This window comes from Salvia hispanica, chromosome 6 (assembly GCF_029641045.1).
Source record: "Salvia hispanica isolate PSC_SH4W2 chromosome 6, Shi_PSC_v1, whole genome shotgun sequence".
In the NCBI taxonomy this organism is placed as follows: Eukaryota; Viridiplantae; Streptophyta; class Magnoliopsida; order Lamiales; family Lamiaceae; genus Salvia; species Salvia hispanica.
The window spans coordinates 39861156-39885048 of record NC_142697.1 but is presented as its reverse complement, the minus strand read 5'-3'; the positions used below and the strand labels follow the sequence as shown (position 1 = coordinate 39885048).

The 23893-nt window shown below is 35.1% G+C and overlaps 4 protein-coding genes across 4 annotated transcripts; 2 read left to right on the top strand and 2 right to left on the bottom strand.

The window, feature by feature from the left end:
• The first annotated feature begins 5839 nt into the window (after window positions 1–5839).
• On the top strand, window positions 5840–8538 carry LOC125205552 (Eukaryotic aspartyl protease family protein). The gene is made up of 8 exons (XM_048104579.2): window positions 5840–6140; window positions 6360–6477; window positions 6918–7138; window positions 7241–7462; window positions 7567–7705; window positions 7793–7993; window positions 8076–8148; window positions 8239–8538. The coding sequence occupies exons 1-8, from the start codon at window positions 5944–5946 to the stop codon at window positions 8340–8342; spliced, it is 1275 nt and encodes a 424-aa protein (XP_047960536.1). The 5' UTR covers window positions 5840–5943; the 3' UTR covers window positions 8343–8538.
• Window positions 8449–10060, bottom strand: ATAF2 (NAC (No Apical Meristem) domain transcriptional regulator superfamily protein). The gene is made up of 3 exons (XM_048104580.2): window positions 9762–10060; window positions 9361–9635; window positions 8449–9272 (listed from the first exon to the last, which is right to left on the bottom strand). The coding sequence occupies exons 1-3, from the start codon at window positions 9931–9933 to the stop codon at window positions 8835–8837; spliced, it is 885 nt and encodes a 294-aa protein (XP_047960537.1). The 5' UTR covers window positions 9934–10060; the 3' UTR covers window positions 8449–8834.
• A 7132-nt stretch (window positions 10061–17192) lies between these two features.
• Window positions 17193–18973, top strand: LOC125204810 (Photosystem II reaction center PsbP family protein). The gene is made up of 3 exons (XM_048103546.2): window positions 17193–17599; window positions 17690–17845; window positions 18522–18973. The coding sequence occupies exons 1-3, from the start codon at window positions 17282–17284 to the stop codon at window positions 18780–18782; spliced, it is 735 nt and encodes a 244-aa protein (XP_047959503.1). The 5' UTR covers window positions 17193–17281; the 3' UTR covers window positions 18783–18973.
• On the bottom strand, window positions 18942–22982 carry LOC125204809 (lipase-like PAD4). The gene is made up of 4 exons (XM_048103545.2): window positions 22826–22982; window positions 22387–22720; window positions 20092–20811; window positions 18942–20008 (listed from the first exon to the last, which is right to left on the bottom strand). Exons 1-4 carry the CDS (start codon window positions 22843–22845, stop codon window positions 19166–19168), a joined length of 1917 nt encoding a protein of 638 aa, XP_047959502.1. The 5' UTR covers window positions 22846–22982; the 3' UTR covers window positions 18942–19165.
• Window positions 22983–23893: the final 911 nt, after the last annotated feature.

The following is a 23893-nucleotide window of genomic DNA, read 5'->3' as shown; positions in this document are numbered from 1 at the left end:
AATAATCTTATGTTCATCTATATGACTATATGCATGGATTACACTGCATGGCCCAACTATTAATTTAAATTCTCATGTGAGATTATGAGTTGATGTAGTATTATTGGGAACTTGATTTATTATTTTAATCTAGATGGCTCCTGGCTATATGATTTACGTGGTACAATTACTCATGATAGATATATTTTTCATTCTCAATCTTAAAATGACTAATGTGGAACCTCCAATCATAATATTTTGCATCCTAATTGTCCATCATTTTATGAGACTATGAGTAGCAAGATTATAATTGTCCATCATTTTATGCACACTTATTATTATTATTATTATTATTATTATTATTATTATTATTATTATTATTATTATTATTATTATTATTATTATTATTATTATTATTATTATTATTATTATTATCATCATCATCATCATCATCATCATCATCATCATCATCATCATCATCATCATCATCATCATCATCACCACCGCCACCGCCACCACCACCACCACCACCACCACCACCACCACCACCACCACCACCACCACCATCATCATCATCATCATCATCATCATCATGTTATTGTATTTTACTGTTGTTGATAATTTTGATCTTTTTTATACTATCTTTTACTATATATTTATACAGTATATTTAAGGCATATATTCAGATTCCCATCACATAATGTGACTAATGGTTGTGGACGGCATAAAATGAAGGTAATTATTTGTTAAGTTATGTATTGTGCCAATCAGAATTGGATCACACTTATTTGACTTTAAATAACTAAATTGAGCTCCAATTTAATTTAGACCAAAATAAAATATTATTATCAGCTACTATAGTAAAATAATATTGATTATCCTTCCGAATTTGAAAGTGCAAATAATCTGGACTTCCTCTTTAAGTTGACTATTTCCGAGCTTATGATATACTACAATATATATAGCATTTTAGACTAATAATATAGCTTATCACAACCATCCAATCCAAAGATCCAAGAGCTGAGATTTACTTTGATTTTTGACAGAATTTCACTTATTAACCATAGTGTGCCCCTATATATTCATTGATTAATTGAAGTCTGCTATTAGACTTAATTAATTAATATATTTCGTACTCTAAGAGTGGACTTAACTTGAAATTCTTGTTTATGATTTATGGAATAAATTCCAATTAGCTGGACTCTGAATAATAAAACTTCATTTCAAGCTCCTCTTGTGAACGTTATCAAACCAGACCAGACACGACTGAGGCGATCCAATATAACAACAATCCTAAAACTGCTAACCATTGCCTAAGGTATCAAGATTCTTGAATTATGAAAAATTCAATAAAATAGCAATTCTAGAACTAAATTTTTAAAAAATATGCGCCACATAGAAAGTAAGTAAGAAAAAATTAGTGGAATGTGAGTCTTATTTTTATATATTAGTTATATGATAAAATGTGAATGAGAATGAGTTAGTGAAATGTAAAGTAAGTGTGATAAGTATTAACGATCAGATCAAAAAGAAAATTAGTGACAAATAATGACGGACGGATGGAGTATATTTTTGTCGCCATACAAACTCCGTAACACTAGTGCAGGTACATGCATTTCATTGTAGATAAATTTTAGGGAATATACACGATCATATAAAAAATTCATCTACTATTCCCTCCGTCCCAATTTAGGAGTTAGAATTAGTTATGACACGAGTTTTAAGAAATTGGTGGAGTGTGTAAGGCCATCTACAATGGGGCAGGCGATGCGACGGATGATGCATCGTCCGCCCCTTAGTCCGCCATTGCAGCACCCCGCCCTAAGCCCACTCCTTAGTCCGCGGACTATGCATCGTGTTTAAATATCACCATTGCAGGGGGGCGGACTATAGGCCGGACTATGCACACATTTTTCATTTTTTTTTTTGTATTTTCTTCTATATATATCACCAATTTTTTACTTCATTTCACACCTTTCACTCCACTCTCTTCCCCATCTCAATTTCTCTCTAAATTCAATAATGAATTCCGACGATTTCCATATTTGCAAGCATAAAATATAAAAAATAAAAAATAAATACTAACAATAGGATATGCCTTTAATTTGTGGTGTTTTTATATTTTTATTCTTGCTAATTGATATATTTGTAAACATAAAAAATAGAATTAATGAATTTTTGTAGTGTTTAAATATTCAAATAATAAATAAAATGTTTAGGACGGGCTATAGTCCGCCCCATTGCAGGTGGAAGGGGCGGAGGATAAAATCCTGATGTGGTGGTGCATAGGGCGGGGCTTAGACTATGTTTATCAGCAATCATCCATCCCAACCCAACCATCCTTTTTTCCAATATTTAATTCATTTCTATCTCTTCCACATCATCTTCCATATCATTAATACTTATCCAATCCAACCACACCTTTTTTCATGGTTTATCAAAGACCACCCTACCATACCATTATATATTTTTTATATTATTTTTTCAACAATAATATTATTACATAGTAAAATATTTATTATTGAATAAAATTTTATTAAAAAGTACGAAAAAATGACAAACTAAAAATTACTCCCTCCGTCCCGCTTAAAATGACACGTTTTTTTTTATAGTTTGTCTCAACTAAGATGACACATTTCCTTTTTTGGTAACTTTCTCTCTCCAATTAATACACTCAATCACTTTTTCTCACTCCTATTTAAATATTCATCTTTCTTTATCTCTCTACTTTAATACTCACACCCACTTTCTCTCTAAACACTTTAACCAATAACTGCTAAAATCTCGTGCCGGCTAAGCAATGTGTCATCTTAGCCGGGACGGGGGATATAAAAAAAACAAACAATGAAAGGATTACAAAACAAGATATTATACTAATAAAAGAAGTATGTGGAAAAAATATGAGATTTTTTTAATGCAAAACTATAGCAAATGTGGTCTCTGTTTGTAGAGGATGAAAAACTATCAATTTTAGTATACTTTTATAATTTTTGTATATAATATATTAAAGATATATCCATTTTTGTTAATAAAAATATCAGCCAATGAGATTGTGCCATTTGGCAGAATTTCATTGGAGGAATCATGGGAGGATTTGAGAGACCATGCGGTCGGTGGTTGCACACCACACCATCCGACCGCGTTCGAAGAGAGAGAGAGAGACCAGCTTGGGAATTAATTTTTTTTTTAATTGTCAAATGACGTGGAGGTCGGCCACTAAGCACCGATAAACGTGGTCTTAGGGCGTCGTATAGTCCGCCCTATTGTGGATGCTCTAATAAATGAAGTGAGATGGTGGAGTGTGTAATAAATGAAGTGAGTTGGTGGAAAGTGTGATGGTTTGACTTTTTGGTTTTTCATTCTTCTTTTGGTTTATTTTTATATAGATAATGTCATTTGGGTGTAATTTTGATGAATAATGGGATAAAATTTTATGTCCAAATATGGAAGATTCTAAATGTAACTTCTAAACTGGGACGGACTTTTATGGCAAAATATGACACTTAAACTAGGACGAAGGGAGTAATATATTCTCCAAATTGCTCGTAAATGTAATATCATAAAATATTAAATTATGAATTTATTATGATACAATAAAAACGGGTAGCACTGTATTGGATAAGAATATCAGAGCATTAAAACATAATGATGTAATGACCAGTGGCACGTCCAAAATACAATTTTGGGGGTAGAATCAAATTATGATAAAAATTACTCCATCCACCTCTAAAATTCTGTCACATTTTTCCATTTCCGTCCGTCCCATAAAATTTGTCACATTTCACTTTTTAGTTTTTACCATTTTTGTTAGTTGATCATATATTCCAATAATTCATCCCCATTTAAATTTTATTAGTATAAAACTAATACTCCATATATAAAAGTAGGACACACCATCCATTAACTTTTTCAACTCTGTTTTAATTACACATTTTAAAGTTCATCTCCGATTAAAATGTGACAAAATCACAAAGCCTAGAACCCGACAAAGTACAGCCGGGCCAATTAATGAGCCAAAGCCCAAATTAGAATATTGATTAGTAATAATTTAATCCGAAAATTTTGTCTTCGTCTTCTTCATTTGCGACCAGCGCAACAGCTCTCCTTCTTTTAGTGTTCGACAATAGTACTAGTGTCGCGGTGCAAGAATGACCATATTACTTACTGGAGCGCCCATTATGCACATGTTTTTGGTGAGAGGATTATTCTGAGCTTTGACATGAAGAATGAAGTGTTTTGGAAAATCATATTGCCAGAACTTGACCATGTATATTTTAATCATATTTTTGTACAAGATGATCACTCTTTTCTCAACATTGTTGTATCTGAGGTTTATAGTACTCCCGGAGATTATATGGCCGTCAAGATTTATGAGTCAAGATTTGAAGGGAGCGAATTGAGTTGGATTTATATGACGCGTGTGGAACTAATCTCCATCTCTCGTGTCCCTCTTTTGAGCCCTTCTTATGTGTTTATTTCCGATGGATTGTGTGGCCATATTGTGTATGATTATCGTGCACGAAGAATCATCGAGCGCCAATACGTGGAACACGTGTTTGTTGAGTACAAAGGGAGCTTCGTTTCACCTTGATAACCCAACTATTAATTTGAATTCTCATGTGAGACTATGAGTTGCAAGAGATGTAGTATTAATGGGAACTTGATTTATTATTTTAATCTAGATGGCTCTTGGCTATATGATTTACGTGGTACAATTACTCATGATGGATATATTTTTCATTCTCAATCTTAAAATAACTAATGTGGAACCTCCAATCATAATATTTTGCATCAAAAGATTATAATTGTCCATCATTTTATGCACACTTTATTTTTTTTTTATCATCATGTTATTGTATTTTACCGTTGTTGATATTTTTGATCTTTTTTTATACTAGCTTTTACTATATATTTATACAGTATATTTAAGGTATATATTCCGATTCCCATCACATAATGTGAATAATGGTTGTGCACGGCATAAAATGAAGGTAACTATTTTTTGTTGTTATTAATTTTTATATTCTTTTTTATCAACTATATTTACTATGCTTTTATTTCAATGACGAAAGGATAGTAGTAGATATCGGAAAGTGTTTGTAATTGACATGTGTTTTATGATTGTGGTTGTTCTTTTTGTAGTAAAGATTGAAAAATGCAAATTTTAGTTTTGATTATATGAATTTTTATTAGTATAAAAATTGTTATGGTATACATTCATGAGTCTAGAACTATAATCGTATTGTTTCTTCTTTCATAAATGTGAATTCAGAAATTAGTGCAAATAGGAAATTAATTGAATCGGACATCGGACGGGTGTAATAATGAAATTTAAAAATGCAGTCTCGTAGACTTGTAGTTATGAATTATAATTCTAAACTTAATAAAACTATAACGATAAATACTTTTAATATTTTTAATTTTATTAAAAGTAATACTCTCCCCATCTACAATTAAGAGTCTCGTTTTTCCAAGTTTGCTCCATTGGCTAATAAGAGTCGTGATTTACTTCTATTACAAATATTATTTAAACTAATTGAAAATTCCACTTCAACCAACACTAAACAAAGACTTCATTTTGATTTGACTTGGCCATTTGGGCAAACAAGAAAGATTATTCCCAGGAAGAAGACATAATAGAAATCATTGTATCAAATTCCATCTGTCAAGACTCTTGAGATTGAAAGGGTATAAAATTCTCAGACAGAAGAAAGCAAGGAATTAAGCAGCCAAAATTTCGCTCCACAATGATGCCTTAGATCCCATGCAAGAAAAGGCAAGAATCAGTTTAACTATGGCATTACATTACTGTTCCAGCCTTGAATCTCAAGTAATATATATACTTACATTTTAAAAGATTCCACTTTTACTTCCAATCAAAACCATCCACATCCATACAACTGCATTTTGTTAAAAAGCTCTCGTTTTGGTAGATCGAAAAGGGAGAGCCAGCCAAAAAAAGATATGGAGAGAGGGAAAAAGTCGATATTTTTTATAGTTTTTGTGGTGTTGGTTGCATCATGTGTAGGGTGTGATGATCAGCAATTAAAGTGGAGGAGATGGGGACCTTCTTGTAGCAGCCCATCATCATCGTCATCATCAATCAAGAAATTTGGCCAATCAATCATTTTCCCATTATACGGCAACGTTTATCCCAATGGGTAACCACAGTTTTATCCTCTTGTCATTCTAAAATTTGTTTGTTTTGTGTTGCACTTGCAAATGCTATTGATGATTGAGAATTTTGTTTACTGAGAAACATGGACAGTGATGGATGACTAAATGTGTATTGACTGTCGAGTGGTGGCTGAAATCAAGAAAGTAGAACTTGGGGGGGATTTTTTGATATTTTGAGTGAGCAGAGTGTTGATTTGTTGCAGGTTTTATTTTGTTCAAGTGTATCTGGGATATCCTCCAAGGCCCTACTTTCTTGATCCTGATACAGGAAGTGATCTAACGTGGCTTCAATGCGATGCCCCCTGCGTTCGTTGCACCACGGTGAGCTCCGTTCCTGTAGTTTTGCAGCATGTTAGCAGTTTCAGGACAGTGGTTCTAGAGAATGAAAAGAGGAAATAAAGTGATTTCTTCCTGAGTTATTGCAGTTTGTTCCTATTATTTGTAGATTGAAGGACATTTTTGCTGAGTGATTCTTGAATCTGAATTTAATGTAAAATGGCTTTTTGGTAAAGAGGCACTTTACTTTTTAAGTTTCATGAACATTTAAGAGAAATTGGGGATCAAATTTAGAATTTGGAACAATTGGTTTATGTGAGGTAAATATTGTAGATAGCATACTTGACTCCTAATTTTGTGTGTTACAATATCTCATGTCTAATATCTATACTTTATCAAGTTCAGCTCTCCTTCTTTGAATGATTTACTGCAATTTTTATTTGATTCAGAGTATGATCTTGTTGTATAATTTCAAATGTTTTTAGGGGTTTCACCCACTTTATCGACCAAGCAATGATCTCGTTGTCTGTAGAGATCCCCTTTGTGCCTCTCTTCACTCGAGCGATTATAAATGTGAGACTCCAGAGCAATGTGACTATGAAGTTGAGTACGCAGATGGAGGTTCGTCTCTGGGAGTTCTTGTCAATGATTTATTCACTCTCAATCTCACCACTGGAGTTCGGATGAGTCCTCGTTTGACCATTGGGTTAGTCATCTTTCTCATCTAATTATGATTTGTAAGATTCAAGATTTGATGTGATTTCTTGTTGATGGTAGTAACATTATTAGCTTGTGTTATTTTGAGCAGATGTGGGTACGATCAGCTACCCGGGGCGTCTGACCACCCCTTGGATGGAGTGTTCGGCCTAGGGAGAGGGAAATCCAGCATTGTGTCGCAGCTCCGTGACCAGGGAGTTGTAAAGAACATCATCGGCCACTGCATAGGTGGGCAGGGAGGCTTTCTCTTCTTGGGAGAAGATGTTTACGATCCTTCACGCATCACATGGACACCGATGTCACGTGATCACACGTAAGTAGTACTTGAATCAACACTGTTTTTGTGGGGCTTATTAGTTTTTGCACCAGAAATTGCTTCAACTCAGAGTTTCTTTCTTGATTGATGATTGAGAGCAGAAAGCACTATGCAGCTGGATCGGCCGAGCTTCGTTTTGGTGGGAGAAGCACAGGATTCAAGAACCTAGACGTGATTTTCGACAGCGGGAGCTCCTACAGCTACTTCACTTCTCAGATTTACCATGCTCTTCTCACTCTGGTCAGTATCAAGAAAGCTAAAAAACCTCACTTGATGATTTCTAGCACGACGTTGTTATGAGAATGGTGCATCGTTGTGGCTTTGCAGATACACAAAGAATTAAGCGGGAAGTCTCTGAAAGAAGCAACTGATGACCACACCCTCCCATTCTGCTGGAGAGGCAAGAAGCCTTTCAAGAGCACGCGAGACGTGAGGAAGTACTTCAAGTCTCTAGCATTTAGCTTTTCCAGCGGCTGGCGAAGCAAATCTCAGTTCGAGATCCCCCCAGAGGGGTACCTCATAATCTCCGTAAGATCTCCTACTTCATTCTTGCAGCCACATATGTTTTTGGATATCTTGTTGAACAAACTATCGAAACCTGAACATGCAGTCGAAGGGCAACGCGTGCTTGGGAATTCTAAATGGTACTGATGTGGGTTTGAACAATGTCAACATGATTGGAGGTAAGGACATAACAACAACTCTAGCATAAGTTCAGCACCATCCAATTTTACAACATAAAGAATCATACACCCTTCATTTTTCTGGTGCAGATATCTCAATGCAGGATAAATTGTTGGTCTACGACAACGAGAAGCAATCGATAGGCTGGGCTGCTGCCAACTGTGAGCAGCACCCGAGGTCCAGTTCCATATAGATAGTATACTATCTTTGATTCATGTGTACATATAGATTTCAAAATAGGTGAAGGCAACAACAACATTAGATGAACTGTATTACATACGTTAATGCTACAGTGCTACTTTAAGACAAAGCTTTTGCTCATAAATAGTAGTACTAAGAATTTACACAAGAATATATACAGAGGGATTGAATTTACTTGTACTAAACCAGATATTATTGTATCTTGTGACCCATTGCATGAATGCTACATTCTAAAACACAAAAAAGGAAAAAATGAATATATGAGCTAACATATTCAAATGGTCTACTTCAAACCATACAAGAATATCCCTACTTGTACCATAACCCAAACTCCACCTTCAACCCGACCCGCAGCCAACTCTCCACTCCACGGGCTAGTCTCAGATCATCATCATCGAGGTTCTTCAACGTGCATAGATACTTTGTAGGGCCTTTTTCCTTTTCAGGCTGAGCCAAATGAATCAGTATACAACAAGTAGGTAGTTTAGAAGGGCTTCTGCATGAAAGCATACATGTCCGAGTAGAATGGGAACTGGTCATTATACTGCATTTGGGGATTAAACATGTTATCTTGAAATCCAGCATCCATGAAGTTGAACTGTGTATCGAGATACGTCTCCAACTCACTCCACTTGGGCTGGCTCTCCACCTCCTTAAACTCAGGGGAAGACGAAAGCACATGCTCCGAGCTGCTGGAGTCTGTAGCATTCCCCTTTGGCATCGACTCAGACGAATCGAAATGCTGCTGTTGCTGCTGCTGCTGTTGTTGCTGCATAATATACCCATTCATCATCGGATCCGCCATCACATTCGGCTTCTGATCCTCGCTGTCCGAGAACTGCACTTCCTTCTCATCCACATTGTAGTGCTTCTCAAGAGTCCTCTTCTTGTTGTATATTCGGCACAACACCCAATCGTCAAGCTGCATCATCGCAAAAATACATATTAAGCCATGATTTCATAAATCGTTTCGAAAATTAAAAGTAAAGTTAATGAAAATAGATTAATACCCTCAAATTACTGCGTTTTCCGGCGGAGCGATCGACATTTGCGAGTCGGTACTCGTGCATAATCCAATTGGTTTTGACTCCTTTGGGAGCTTTTCCGGCGTAGAAAACCAGAGCTTTTTTGATTCCCAGAGTCTTCGGCTTCCCCACCGGCTTATCGGCGCCGGTCGCCTTCCAGTAACCGGTTCCCGCCGCCCGATTCGGCCGCGACCCGTTTGGATACTTCCGGTCCCTTGGAGAGAAGAAATACCACTCCTTTTCACCGTAAAGCGCCATTTCTGTTCATCAATTAACCATCACATCATTAATCAATTCATTTACTTTTAGGGGAAATTTCACAATAATCGATTTCCGAAAACCTAGAAACAAATTTATCCAAAATTGAAAGAGGAAATTAATCATACCAGGAAGCTGCCATGGATCGAATTTGTAGAGATCGATCTCGGCGACGATGGGGACGGAAATCGGCTGGCCGGCGCACTTCCGGCAGAGATAGTGAACGACGAGCTCGTCGTCGGTGGGGTGGAACCTGAATCCCGCGGGCAAATTCAACTGCTGCTGCTCGACTCCCTTCATTCACTTTCCAAATTGAGTAAAAGCTTATCCAAAAAATCAAGGCTTGGTGATGGCTGAGTAGACTTTTCTTCGAGTAGGCTTTGCTGAAACTGCTTCGCTTTGAAAACGAGAAATGGAAGGAGGGAGCGCGTATATATATATACACAGCTCACACAGGAATTGTAATTGTGTGTATGTATTATACTCACGTGGGTCATTGTACCTGTTCGACTATTATTTTTATCTTAAAACGTGCTTTACTGGTCCTACCTCTCTCTCTCTCTCTCTATACGTGTGTGTGTATGTTGGCGGCCGTCTGTGTGCATGTGGTGTGGGACCCACACTGCAACTCGTGACTTCGCCAGTAAATTCTTTCAGGTGAAAATTTACTAATTAAAGGTAAATTAAATAGTCCTAAACTGTAATTTTAACTCTCTTATAAAAATGCAAATTGTGACTGATTTTGTGTGAAAAATGGAAACGATTTTATATTTTAATGTTTTGTCGATATTGGTTGGATGCAACTTGTGAAGGCGTTTGCTTGGGGCGAAAGGTTGTGGATGGGCTGACCGCCGCCAAGGAAGTATGGACTACACGGTCTAATCATCAGGTGCCACGTGGAAGGTTGTGCCCCACGTGTGGGTAATTCGTCATTGCCTATGTCACCCGCTCTTTCCCTTTCGTTCATTTTGAAAAGTCGACATTATTTTCGGAGCAGATCCAGTCAACCATTGACCAACTAATTCTTACCAGAAAAAAAGAAGTTTTACATAAATATGATCAATAAATGAATATTTTTTCATCATTATGCTTCTTAGTTTTCACTATCGTAATTTAAGTTATAAAATAAAATAAATTACTCTGTTGTTATTTTTAAATAAATTTTCGAAGTTAATTGAAGATAAATATCATTAATTAACTTAATGGTGTCGGTCATGCGTGGAAAAAAAGGTATACTACTAACTATATAAATTTAAAAGCACTGCACTAGCTATAAGTGGAAAATGGATAAGAAGAATTGAATCGCAGTGAGTTATGGGATCAACATTGACTCCAATAAATTTCCCCATCCACACCTGATCACATTGAGTGAACCATGCATCGTGTGTAATTATAGGAGCGTCAATAGTAGCTCAAAACCAATAATGGATTCGAATATGAAGCACGAAAAAAGGGAGAGTTTTGGGTTTTTGGGGTTAACCAAAACTATCTATGTTTAAAAGTTGAACATACATGCTGATTAAGCATAAATGTTACTCACTTTGTTCTTTTGTAATCAAGTCATATTCATATTTTTTTTTTTAAAAATGGCTTATTTGTTTTTCTTATTTTACTTTCTCTTACTCTGTCTATCCCAACTGAGTTGAAGTGATTCTTTTAGGTATGGAAATAAAGAAATTATGTTTAATGAAGATAAAAAAAAACAATAGGAGGGATCAGGGGTGTAGCCAGCTTATGGGGACATGGGGCAAATGCCCCTCTTCATCCACTTTTTTCCTTATATATTTATACATGAATTTTTTATTATATACTTTAACCACATTAAATGCCTCTTCTCAAATACATAAATTTTTCCTACGTACTATTACTTATATTTTTGCTCCTTTTCCAAAAAAAATTCTCAAATAAAGTTATAGAGATAAGAGAAACTAAGTACAAGAGGAAACAAACTAAAAGAAATTATATGTTTTATTTTTTTCTAATAATAAAAATGACTCAATATAATTGAAATATTTCAAAAAGAAATACTCAACTTGTATAGTTTGAATGGAGAGAATATTATTTCTTCTATCTTCTAGTTGATTATCACTTTCCAGTTAACTTACTAAAATATTATTACTCCATAATTTTTTTAAAAAAATCATGTCTAAAAACTATAGTGGAATGGAGTAGGGAGTATTAGTTAATGCTCTTAATAGGCTAATGTGAACACGACCTCGTATAAGGATGTGTGGGGCCGCACCGGTTAAGATTCATAGATCCTAATTAGATACTAATAAAACATAATTGGGATTAATAAACTCTAAATGTCTAAATGTCCTCACAAAACTTTGACTTGCTACTTTTGACAAATTTCATTATTGAACTGCAAATATAAGATTTCATTAATGGTTAACCTTGCGTATGATGTGAAAATTAAAGAAAAATAACCAGTGATCAGTATATGTATCAAATTCCTTAAATTTAAGTTAGAACCGTTTTGGTGGTCTTATTTTATTTGTGCACGGACAAATAAAACTAAAGGTACGCTCGTCCAGGAAATATAAAATAAAGTAGTAGTCGTAAATAAATACAATGACTTATTAAATATAGTATAGATGAGCATTTTTTGTGTATGTGGCAACACGAGACTGTGTTTGTTGATAAGTCATCATGTTATGACATATGAAAAATTAGCTCATCCCACATGTCATCCGATCCCAATCCCTTTCAATTAATGTTCTTAATAATTTCCTTGATATTTCTCAATTATCATATGTATATTTGAATTTTCGATTCACGAATTTTACTTCATAATATAAACGAGGGAGGTGAGATTCTCATAATATAAATCAACCCCTCATTAAACGCTATGAGCCTATGAGATTTTATTATAGTACTACTATAATACTTTTCTATCATATTTCGGTCTTATATACTCCATATAATTTCTAGTGAGCATCACGTGTTTAAGAATGTAATTAATTCGAGCTACTAGATAATGATCGATTACTTGTGGAGACTTAGTTATTGTGCTTTTAAATTCAACATCAAAGGGATTAATTGGTTGCAGATAAATACAAATGTTATGGTCGAATTTTGATTTCTAATCATATACTACAAAATTTGGCCATAATATATACACAAAAACTGAGTTTTTGAAATTTAACTTGAATTAAAACACTAATTTACTACCTTTAGCTGTATTTCTTTTTTCGAATATCGCTTTATTATAATTGAGTTATCTGACAAAAATAAAAACATGTCATCTCTCTTACTTTATTTTCTCTCGACTTATCTATTTTATTTTTATTCCCATACTTTACTACTTCTATTTCACTTATCTATTTTATTATTATTTTTATCTTCACTTAATTAGCTAAATACTCAATTCTAATATATTTACTCATAAAAATGCCTCAATAATAATCAGATAGAGTAAGTACGGAGTATAATTTTAGGTGATACACGAATCTGAATTTAAGCAAGAAAATATGAATAGTGTCGAGGCAGCAATTTGGAAAGTCGCCTGCATAGTCAAACGAATTTGTATACATATTTTTGGATTTTTAGTTTATAAGGGATTGTATAAACTATGAAAGTCGCTTGCATAGTCACACGAATTAGAATATATATTTTTGGATTTTTAATTTATAAAGGATTGTAGTATATCTTATATTTCTTCCATCCATTATTAATACAGTAGTTTATTTTTTCATTTTAAATCATTTTCCAGTTTTAGCAATATTATTGATTATTAATACAGTAGTTTTATTTTTCTCACTCCCTTATTCATTCACATTAATTCAAAAAAAAAAAAACAAAAAAAAAAAAAAACTTATTCATTCACATTAATTCAATTATTTTTCATTTTCTTATAAATTCCGATGCTAACCACTCCGGCCTACTATGTAGAAAGTCAATGGTCATACTCTTTTACATTTAATTTACATAACTAATAAAACTTCATACACTTTCAAATCAAACCTCCCCATACCACCTATTCAAATTGTTAGTCAAACATGATAAAAACCACATTTTGACAATTGTTAAAAATGTAAATCTACTATATATAACCCACTCCAATCCTACAACAAACTATGCAAAAAGGAGAGGAAATTAAAGACAAAAGAGTCAAAATGGGGCCCAATTGTCTCAAAATGAATCAAGATTCATTGTTTTCATCGCAAGAAAAATAAAATTCAACACACCAAAAATTGATAATAAATATGTTTGGATGACGTGCTGCATGACCTTAACAAAGATAACGATGTAATTCTATTTCTATTCAAAACCACGAAGCTACCACGAGACTTCATCCCCAAATACCACTACTCTCTCACCGTTGAAATTCACATATAAATCTATATGTGTCACTTTCTCCCTTTTAATTGATTTATCTAATATTCTAAATCCTAATTATTTTGTTTTGTAGCCAGCATGTCTAGATTGAAGCAATTAACCCCTAATACATGTGGATCCCATTATGGCAGAATCTTGTATCTATCTATGTCATTTTAATTTAATTAATTTTGATCAAGCACTTTTTCTTCGCCACTTTCAAATGAGATCAATTTCATTTGTCCATACCTTATTATTTAATTATATGTGATTAGTGAAGTAATCGAGATGGTTTCAGAATGGACTAAGTGAGATGAATGTGAATTACTTTAATGATTCTATCGCTGATTTTGTGTTGCATTTTGGTGTCAAATCGTTGGACCGATCACCAAGTATTTTTATAAGGATTGTTCAAGATTCTTTTTCGAATTTTAAATTCGAACTTTCTATTTCTTAATAAATGTCCTAACTAGGAATATCAAATGTGCATATAGAAATTGGATAAATCTCTTTTTTTTATTTTTTTTTCTTACTTTATTAATTGTGCACTACTAGAATCCATATTATTTCAAAAGTTGAACTGCATACATATATGAATTTTATTGGTAAGATGGTTCATTAGTTTGTTCAAGTAACAAGCATAATATCAGTATGACAAAGTAAATATGAATGTAGATAATTTAGCCATATTTAGACCCATTATTCGAATCGAAGATTGTGACTTTTTTCATTGTCAGTAAATTTTAGATGGAACTTGAAATTTGAGGGGGAACTTATAAAGCTCGTCTATGTAATCTTAATTGAAAAGAGCAAACAATACTAATTAATTTATTACTCCATAATTAAAAGTGTGATTAGGTGACAATTTCACGTTTGACTGATATAATTAAGAAAAGTAAAATTATAGATTGAGTGAAGGTAGATGAAAAGAGTCGATTTCATAGTTGAAAAGTGGTCCAACTTTGAGAGACTGCTCTCAAACTTTCTAGTCATTAAACCATATTAAGCTAATTTCCTCGAAACTTCGTTTTGTAAATCCCATAACTTTATACGCACGTAATAGTAACAAATATACTTAATTTTTTAACAGGGGACATAACTTTTGTCTCTTGCTATTTCTCAAATGAAATAATCTGCGCTTTTATCGGTGGATACTATTGTGGCTCCTGCGTGTTGAGGAGCCACAATAGTTTCTAAACCATTATGTGCAATCCCGGGCACATGGGTCACAATCCATGCTAGGAATCCCGGGCACACGGATCACACTGATCTCTTTTACTTTACCAATTATTCTTTCTTACATTACCAATTATGCATTAACGTACCATCGATAATCCTAGCAATAAATATCTATTTAGACCTCAAAAGTTCTAGTGAGCTTATACAAAGATCTAATAGTATACTAAATAAGTGAAAACATATTATTTTCTTTTTAAACTAACTTTTTTAAGAAATTAATCAACAAACTTAAGTTAAGATCTTCTAACGTTCACCCATATTATGATTTGTGATTGAATGAATATACGGCCAACAAATCAAGATTTAGATATGTACTATTAATATAACAATTAGTTATGAGAAAATTCTCAAATAAAACTTATTTATACCATCTATACTTACTAAGCCCAACTTGGAAACATGACAAACATTTAAAGTAGTAGTAGTAATTAAACTTGGGTATCGATCTCTTACTGCATCATCTTCATATCTATCCAACCTAAATAACCAATCAATGTTTGATCTCTTTTTTTTTTTTCTTAAAAAAAAAAAAAAAAACTAGAGTTTTCTCATCAAGCCCATAGTCCATACTCAAACAACACTTTATAATTCAGATAAATGAAATATATCGATCATTACATCAAGAAAAACGCCTATGCATTCTAACTTTCTAAGTTATATGAAGATCAAGCCAATCAATGAAATTCAAATTTAGTCTCCATTAATTGATCTTGTTCGACAAAGACTAGGATTAGGCATTGGGATTCGATTTCAATCTTAATCAATTTATTGCCACGGTCAAATAATGTCAATAGTTAGCATTCGATCAATGAATTTAAGCTTACATGTCTAACTCATATAACTCACACATTAGGGCTAAATTACATTAATGATTGGTCTATCTTTCACGATCATGCTTGGAAAATTCCATATAATCATGTTAAGCTTTATTTCATATAATAGCTGACAAAACTTGAGTCAAGATCGAGATATTTGTGGTTGTCGATAAGTAGGGGTGAAATGATAATTTCTCAATTGATGCTAAGATGCTTTGGAATATTTCTATAAAATGTCTAGATTTGTTTTGACTTGTAACTTATGAAGAATTTAATTTATGGTGTGACTTTTTTAGATAATTCTCAATTTGTCCAATAAAAATAATCTGATAATGCACACACTATTTTGTTTATTTAATCGTGTAAAACCCATCTTTGTTAGCAGTAATACTCCCTTCGTCTCAAGTTACTTGAGTCGTATTCCATTTTAGACTGTCTCAAGTTACTTGAGTCATTTCTTTTTTTATTACATCTTATACTTTAATCTTTCTCTTCTCTCTTACTTTATTTTCTCTTATTCGTTATTTTACTTTATTTAACTCACTAAACACAACTTTCTTAAATTCCGTACTAAAAAGAAACGTTTTAATTAATGTGATACTCCCTCCGTCCCCTATTAGGAGTCACACTTCCGTTTCTGCACTCGTTTTATAAAAATGATAATAAATAATTAAAGTGGAGAAATGGTAAAGTCAGAGAAAGAATAAAATAAACAAGACTTTTCTCTATATTATTCTCTCTTATTTTACTATTTCTTCACTTTAACTATTTATTATCATTTTTATAAAACGAGTGCAGAAACGGAAGTGTGATTCCTAACGGGGGACAAAGGGGAGTACTGTACAATAAATTACAACAGTCAAGTAAGTTAAGGTGGACCCCATATCAATAATGATAACAAAAATTACACAACTGAATAAATACCGACTTGCTTTATTTCTGGTATATTTTTGAATCAGATCAATTGAGCTCTAGAATGAAATATTGCGAGCTCTTCTACTTTTATTGGGCCTAATATAGACAATTGGGCTGAAATTTTATAAATATAATTATTAATTAATCTTGTAAAATAATTTTACCGAAAACTTATCTTAATAAATTTGTAACATTAAAAATATCTTAATAAAAATTTTGGATATACATGCTTATGAAATACTTATATCAAAATTTAAAACCGATTCTTGTTTTTTGCCTTCTCGTGATGGCGCTGAGCTTACAAGAATCAGCAGCATCCATTAAAATTCCATCTTCTTTCCATTTATTTGCAGAAGCAAATGGATTTCCATGGCGTTTGTATTCCCTCTTCAAATCACCATTATTCCCTTTCCCTCCTCCTTCCAAACCTTTCCTCATCAAGAAAACAAACTCCACATCTTCCTCCTCTCTCAATCTCTTGTTCTAGCAATGTTAAATGGAGGGAATGTCTGCCATCTACTGTAGGGCGGAGAGTGATTTCCATCTCATTTCTAGGATTTGGGGTTTCAAGATTGTTGTCCATGTCTGAAGCCATGGCTGAGCCCGCGTTGGAGCTCTACAGATACACTGATCCCAAAGAGGGCTTCACTCTCCTTGTACCCTCTTCCTATGTCAAGGTTTGCACTTTCAGAAAGTTCTAATTTTTAGGAGTTTTCTTCCATTTCATTAGCATTTTTTGTTAACATTGTGGAATTGGACATGATAAGGTTGATAAAGCAGGGGCAACTGTTTTGTTTGAGAATGCAAGCAAGAAGGCTAACAATGTAGGTGTGGTGGTGGCTCCAACTCGAATTTCTAGTCTTGGTGAATTCGGGACTCCTCAGTTTGTGGTGGATAAGCTTATCCAGGCTGAGAGGAGAAAGGTTTGCCTATATTTGACTTGTTTTTTGGTTGTTGGTTATCATATTTGTGCAGTTCTTTGATGTCAGTAGATGTGGTAATGAACCAGAATGTGGTGCTAATTCCATGGAATGACATAAAGAAAGCTTTAAACTTCATTGATTCATCCAAAAAATACAACTGGAAAAAGAAGCATCTTATGATTTTAGGAGTGGTTGATGGTAGGTTTTGTGGTTGGTTTATAAGATACTCTCATATTTGCTGCACAGTTCTTCAACTATTGATTCTGCTTTATGAAATGCATAGCCCTGCTGAGAAATTGGACTTTGTGATGAGTATGAGTTGCGAATTTGCAGAGGGTTTAGTTCAAGTATGAAATGAGGGAAGTTTCTTGTGAAGTACTATTGCTTTGGAGTACTTACAACTCCATTCTTCAAATGCAGAAGTTGGTAAAAATGTGTTTAGTGAAACTTCAACTCTGTATATAATGGTCTTAAGTTCCTGAAATTGGCGATTTAGCTCGATTTGAACACATATACTGCTACCGGTCTTCTACTAGATCTGCTCCGTTCTTTTCAACTCTTTGGTTTTTCTTATTCATGGAGCTTGCTTACTTCTTGGTATGACTGAAGATAGATGGTTTAAACTCCAATTTTGCTTGAAGTCATTATAACTGGACATACTGACTATGTTGTGTAGGAAAGTACTAAGGAAGCTGAAGTGATTTCTGTGTCGGAGAGATCGGGCGAAGGTGGGGCTCAAGTGTATGAGTTTGAATATAAGTTGGATAGCACCAGAGGGGGCATGAAGAGGGTCTTTTCTGCTGCAGTGGTAGCATCTAAGCGACTCTACCTTTTGAATATCACTCACTCTGATAGTGCAGAAAGCCCTTTGGATACGGATACAAGAAACGTACTCGAACAAGTTCTGCATTCATTTGATGTCGTTCCTTCGTCATAAACGAGTATCGGATTTCATGCCATCCTTCAGCTTGTACATTTAAGAAACTATGTAAGCATGATGCAGTTTTCAGGGTTTTTGCCTATTTGCAAAAACAGAAACATGACCTATAGAAAGGTTTGACACAAGGTGGCATGGTTTTACTTCCAGAAAACTATATACACAAATTTATTGAATTTTATTTTTCTCAACTAGACTAGATAGATACACCTGTGTTACTCCATATTCAACTCAAGTTGAAGAGATTATAATGATAGAGATCTATGGCCCTAACTATAAAGGGAATGTATATGCCTTAAACAGTAGTCACACACAGCAACACAGATAGACTAGAAGAGAATGCTGCAGGTTTCTTGACTAATAGAAGATAGACAGATCTCCCATCATGAGAACCTCACAATATAAGTATTCTCAGTTTCGATGCACATATCCTGCACCGTTGATTCTTGAGAAACAGGAAACCGAGGAGGCAGCAGTTGCAGCTGAGATTTCAGCTCTTCCCATTCCTCTTTAAACATGCTGTAGCTTGAGTTCTTTGCAAAGACATCTACAGACACCTCCTTCCTTGCAATCATGTCTTGTGCATATTGTTCGAACTTCACAATCTTGTCCAACGAAACCGACTGCCTCCCTGAATCCCTCTCACCGGTGAGGTGGAGCACGCACTCTCTTGCTTCCTCTACCCGGGCCCAGAAGCACGAGTCTTGAGTCAGTTTAGCGAACCTACTTCTCGGGTTGCTTTCCTCATCTCCAACTTTTCTGTCCCTCCACCACTTGTCGAAAATCTTGAATCTCTTCTTCCTGCCGTGCTCAATGTAGTGGCCTTTGCTCTTGTGCATACATGTTCTGTAATACTCGGCAATATCCAGAGGTTCAACAAGGAGTGTATAGGTATGAGCCGCGTTGACATACTTTAACAGCTTGTGAAAATCATGAGTGAGTTGATTCGTCTCCAACTGATTGATCACATCTTCCCAAAAAATTTCAAGCTTAAGACGGTTCATGTTCACTTTCGACCCTCTCCTTGTGTTTCTGTTCTTAAAAGCGTCGTAATAACCCATCTGATCATCAGACTGGTCACAAAAATTCTTGTACCACTCTATCTGAGCCCTCAGAGGATTGACTTTGGCCAATAAAACAGCCATCTTAGCATTGTTGATGTTGCGCCTGCATCCAATATGTCGCGCCATAGCTAGGCAGTTCTTGGCAGTACCATAGATCGCTTCCTGTAAGAATTAAACAGAGAAACTTTTAAGCAGACATTAAATAGGTTTTTAAATAATTTTTTATATGATCAAGATATGATCACCTGAAACTCAATCCCTGATGAACGCAACGCAAATGCAATCCCAGCTTCACTGCTCGACTCAGAAAATGAGACATCTGTCAAGCTCCTTCTCCGTAGATAGTGCAGACAAATTCGTCCAACGTAGCTCTCGTACTTGAGATGATCCTCTATATAGGACACAGCAGAGCCCTTCGACATCGTCAAGTATAGCAACTTGACAATAGCTACTCTGTTATCCAAGCAAACCGCGCCGTTATCAGTACAGAACAAGTAGCCTCCAAACGGCCAGAACACGCTTCCTTCTTGGTCTTTGGCTTCTCCACATCTCTTCTCAGCACAAGTCAGCACCAACCTGAACACCTCAACTACGTCCTCATAGGACAACTGGGATGCAAGCTGCCCAAGACACGGCGAAGCCATTGATAACTGCCAGAAATGGAAGAGGATGACTAGCTCCTTCATGATCGGAGTTGCTGGAGCAAAGAGCATTCGTGGTACAATGTCATGCTGCCCCACAACGTGGCAGAAGTTGCCACACCATCGCTCTTGGAGGATTGCCTGGGAGAATGATTCGTTTCCAAGCATCGGTGAACCAAATGTGATGCACAACACTTGAATGGAAGGTGAGTTTGTCTGAACAGTGGAGAGGAGCCAAAGGGCTGAAAGGGATGCAAGGGCTCCTCCTAGTGAATGACCAGTGCAAACAATTGATTTGCATCCTTTCAGTAGTAGTTCATCAATCTGCATCGTAACAAATAAAATCAGAAGTAAATAAAAACATACTTATTGCGATCAAGATTGATTCCATGTAAGTGAAAAATAAAACTGAGCAGTATTAATTTAATTATAATCTGGGTTGATTCGTGATATATTTTTTAATCGTTTGTAAAAGTAGTTACTTTTATATGTCAGATATTAAACTGAGGTTCTTGATTCTAGAGTCAGTATCCATGCAATAAGACATAGTTTTTCCAATTTCCATAATCTACTTTGGTAGAATTGCTCAAAATTGATGAAATAAATCAAGACCCTTCAACCATTATCATAACCATAATAAGAGATTTAATATAGAAAAAGGCTTTAGTATGTTTTGGGGTCCATGACTCCATGTGCATGATGTGAAGTATGAATTCAACAATTGTGTTCACACATGTCTTGATCCTGTTCATAAATATATGTGCTTGTGAAAAAGACATTCAAGACTTTTTTAGTTGTTTCATTTTCTTAATAAAATAACTAATCTTGATAATAGAGTACCCCTTAGCCATCGAGTTTCATTCCTATTTCAACCACATCATTCTTGGTGGGCCATCTGCATATCAAATTCATTACGCCAGACAAAGCTTTCGAAGTGATCCCAATCACATGAATTTTAGAAATAAAGAAAAAACAACCTACTTTTGAGGCTGCTGACACACATAGCATATGTAATGCATGACATCTATATAATATATTATCACCATTGTAAGGTTGCCGTTGCTTGATTGTATACTACACTAAAAAACATATCATTAAATAAAACTTAATTCAGCAAAATATCAAAAACTCATTTCGAAAACAAATAATTTCACAAATTGAGCAAGTTCTACTGAAAAGAAAATATTTAATGAAGGTTCATACTACTAGCTAGGGACACTGATGGGACAGATTCATTGAATACATCGCAAAAGTATGATAAATGTGTGATTAATATTTTAGTGTGCTTATATCTATGTGTGCAATATACTACAGAATAATCAATAAAGGTTTAGGTCAAGACACATAGATAGTATATAATTACACCTTTCTCTATTTGAAATAACTATCATAAAGAATATAGTTATAAATATGACGAAATTGAAAATGGAACAGAAGCTAAGTAAAATAGAAAACAATAAAACAAGAGTTTAACAGAAAACGTGTGAAGCGGAGTAAGGTAAAGTGAAAAGTTGAAAAAGATCTTTCTTATTACTTTGACAAACTTGACAAACGACGGCGTTTTACATTTACTACCCTCTTTCCTGGGATAAGTTTTTGTGATCAATCTTTATGATCGAATTTCATGCTTATGATAGTCAGAAAAATAAGGAATTTTAAATGAGATGAAAAAGAAACTGTAGCAAACAATCACAATTTTGCAGTAAAAAATCAAAATCAGTTAGCATATCGCATTTTCAAGTTGAAATGGAGTGAAATCCAATCCACAAATCAAAACAGAACAATACGGAAATTCTCAAATTTCCCAACCTTTAATCAGAATCTCACCAAATTGCACTGGAAAATCAATTTGCCCAAAACAAAAAGCATGAATTGAGAAAGAGAAAACTGAAAACCTACCTTGCTCAGGAAATTCTGAGTGTTCAAAAACATGATGAAGAGCTGCAGAAGGCCACCATGCACCATAATCGGCTCCCGATCGGCATCTCCGCGGGCACAGAATCCACCAAACAGTCCCTTAGCGTAAACCTCGACCTCCACCAGCTTCCTGCACGATTCCTCCGTGCAATCCACCCCCTGCACGCCGGAAAAGGCCAGGTAGCCGACCTTGCCGGCGCAGTGGACGAGGAAGCTCTGCGGCGCGTCGGCGTTGGCGCGGCTGCAGAGGCGCCAGGAGTCCTCGAGCAGAGGCGTGGAGGCCAGATAGGTCGCCAGCATCTCGCTCGACTCGAATCTGGAAATAATAAGAAGAAATCATTGATTAATCGAGTAGATAATTCAAAGTCAAATTGTGTGTGGAGTGGAAAATTCTGGCTTCTCGAATTTTTGATCGACTTACTGCGAAGTTTCGGGTTCCATTGGAGTATCCTTCTTTTCTTCTTCTTCTTTTTGTTATTGTTTTTGTTTCCTTTGGGGTGGTATATGGAAGAGAAGTAAGACCAGTTTCTTCAATTCCACCTTTTTAACATAAGTATTTTACTACTATTATTATTGCACTGCACTACACTGCGTGAGTGCGCGTACGGATTGCTTCTTTTCAGTAGGGTCCCTTTGATTGGAGGGAAATGCCTCGATAAGCTATTTTGTCTAGCCATTTCTCTCTATTTGGTCTTATTACTAGTAGTAGGAGATAAGATAGATATCCCCGCGGTTCTGGGTTTCGGTTTCGGAATATTTTTTAGTTACCTGAATCGAACTATGGTTCCAAAAGTGACGGTGTCGGTTTGATTTAAATCTCACGCTTCGGTGGTTAACTGTCTGAACCAAAAACCTTGGGCATCTCTAAGATAAGGTCGTTTAGGCCCGAGCAATAAAGTACTCCTTCATTTACTTAAGAATATCCATAATAGGGAGGATACATTGGTAGACAAGCCACTTTTATTTGTCCATGGTAAAAAAAAAAAAAAAAAGTGTCCACGGGTAGACACTCCCAGGCCAATTTTTTTTTGTTTTATCAATTGATTGTATATTTTATTTTAATTAAAATTAAAATTATCAGACTGAAAATAATTATAAAAACCAAAACAATAAATACAGTAAAAAAACAATTGGGACGAAATGAAAATAAAAACATTTCCCTCAAAATAGAAGCTGCTGCACCCCCAATTTTTAGAGAGAGAAAACACTGCAATTTCCTCACCATACTCCCATCTCTCTCTTTTTCTCTCACGCACCAACACACACTTCAGCAAACGAAAAATTTTAAAAAAAAAACCATGAAAATTGAATTTCGGCGGCGCCCTGCGGCTCTCCACACCCGCCGCGTCCAGGCCAACTAGTCGTCGGCCTCTTGTCCCCCGCCCCCGCCGTTTTTCAAGTGTCCTCCACAATAGGGAGGCGCGGCGCAGCCGCGGAGTCGGCAACCGCAATGTCCTCCTATTATGGTTACTCTAAAAACATTTTGAGA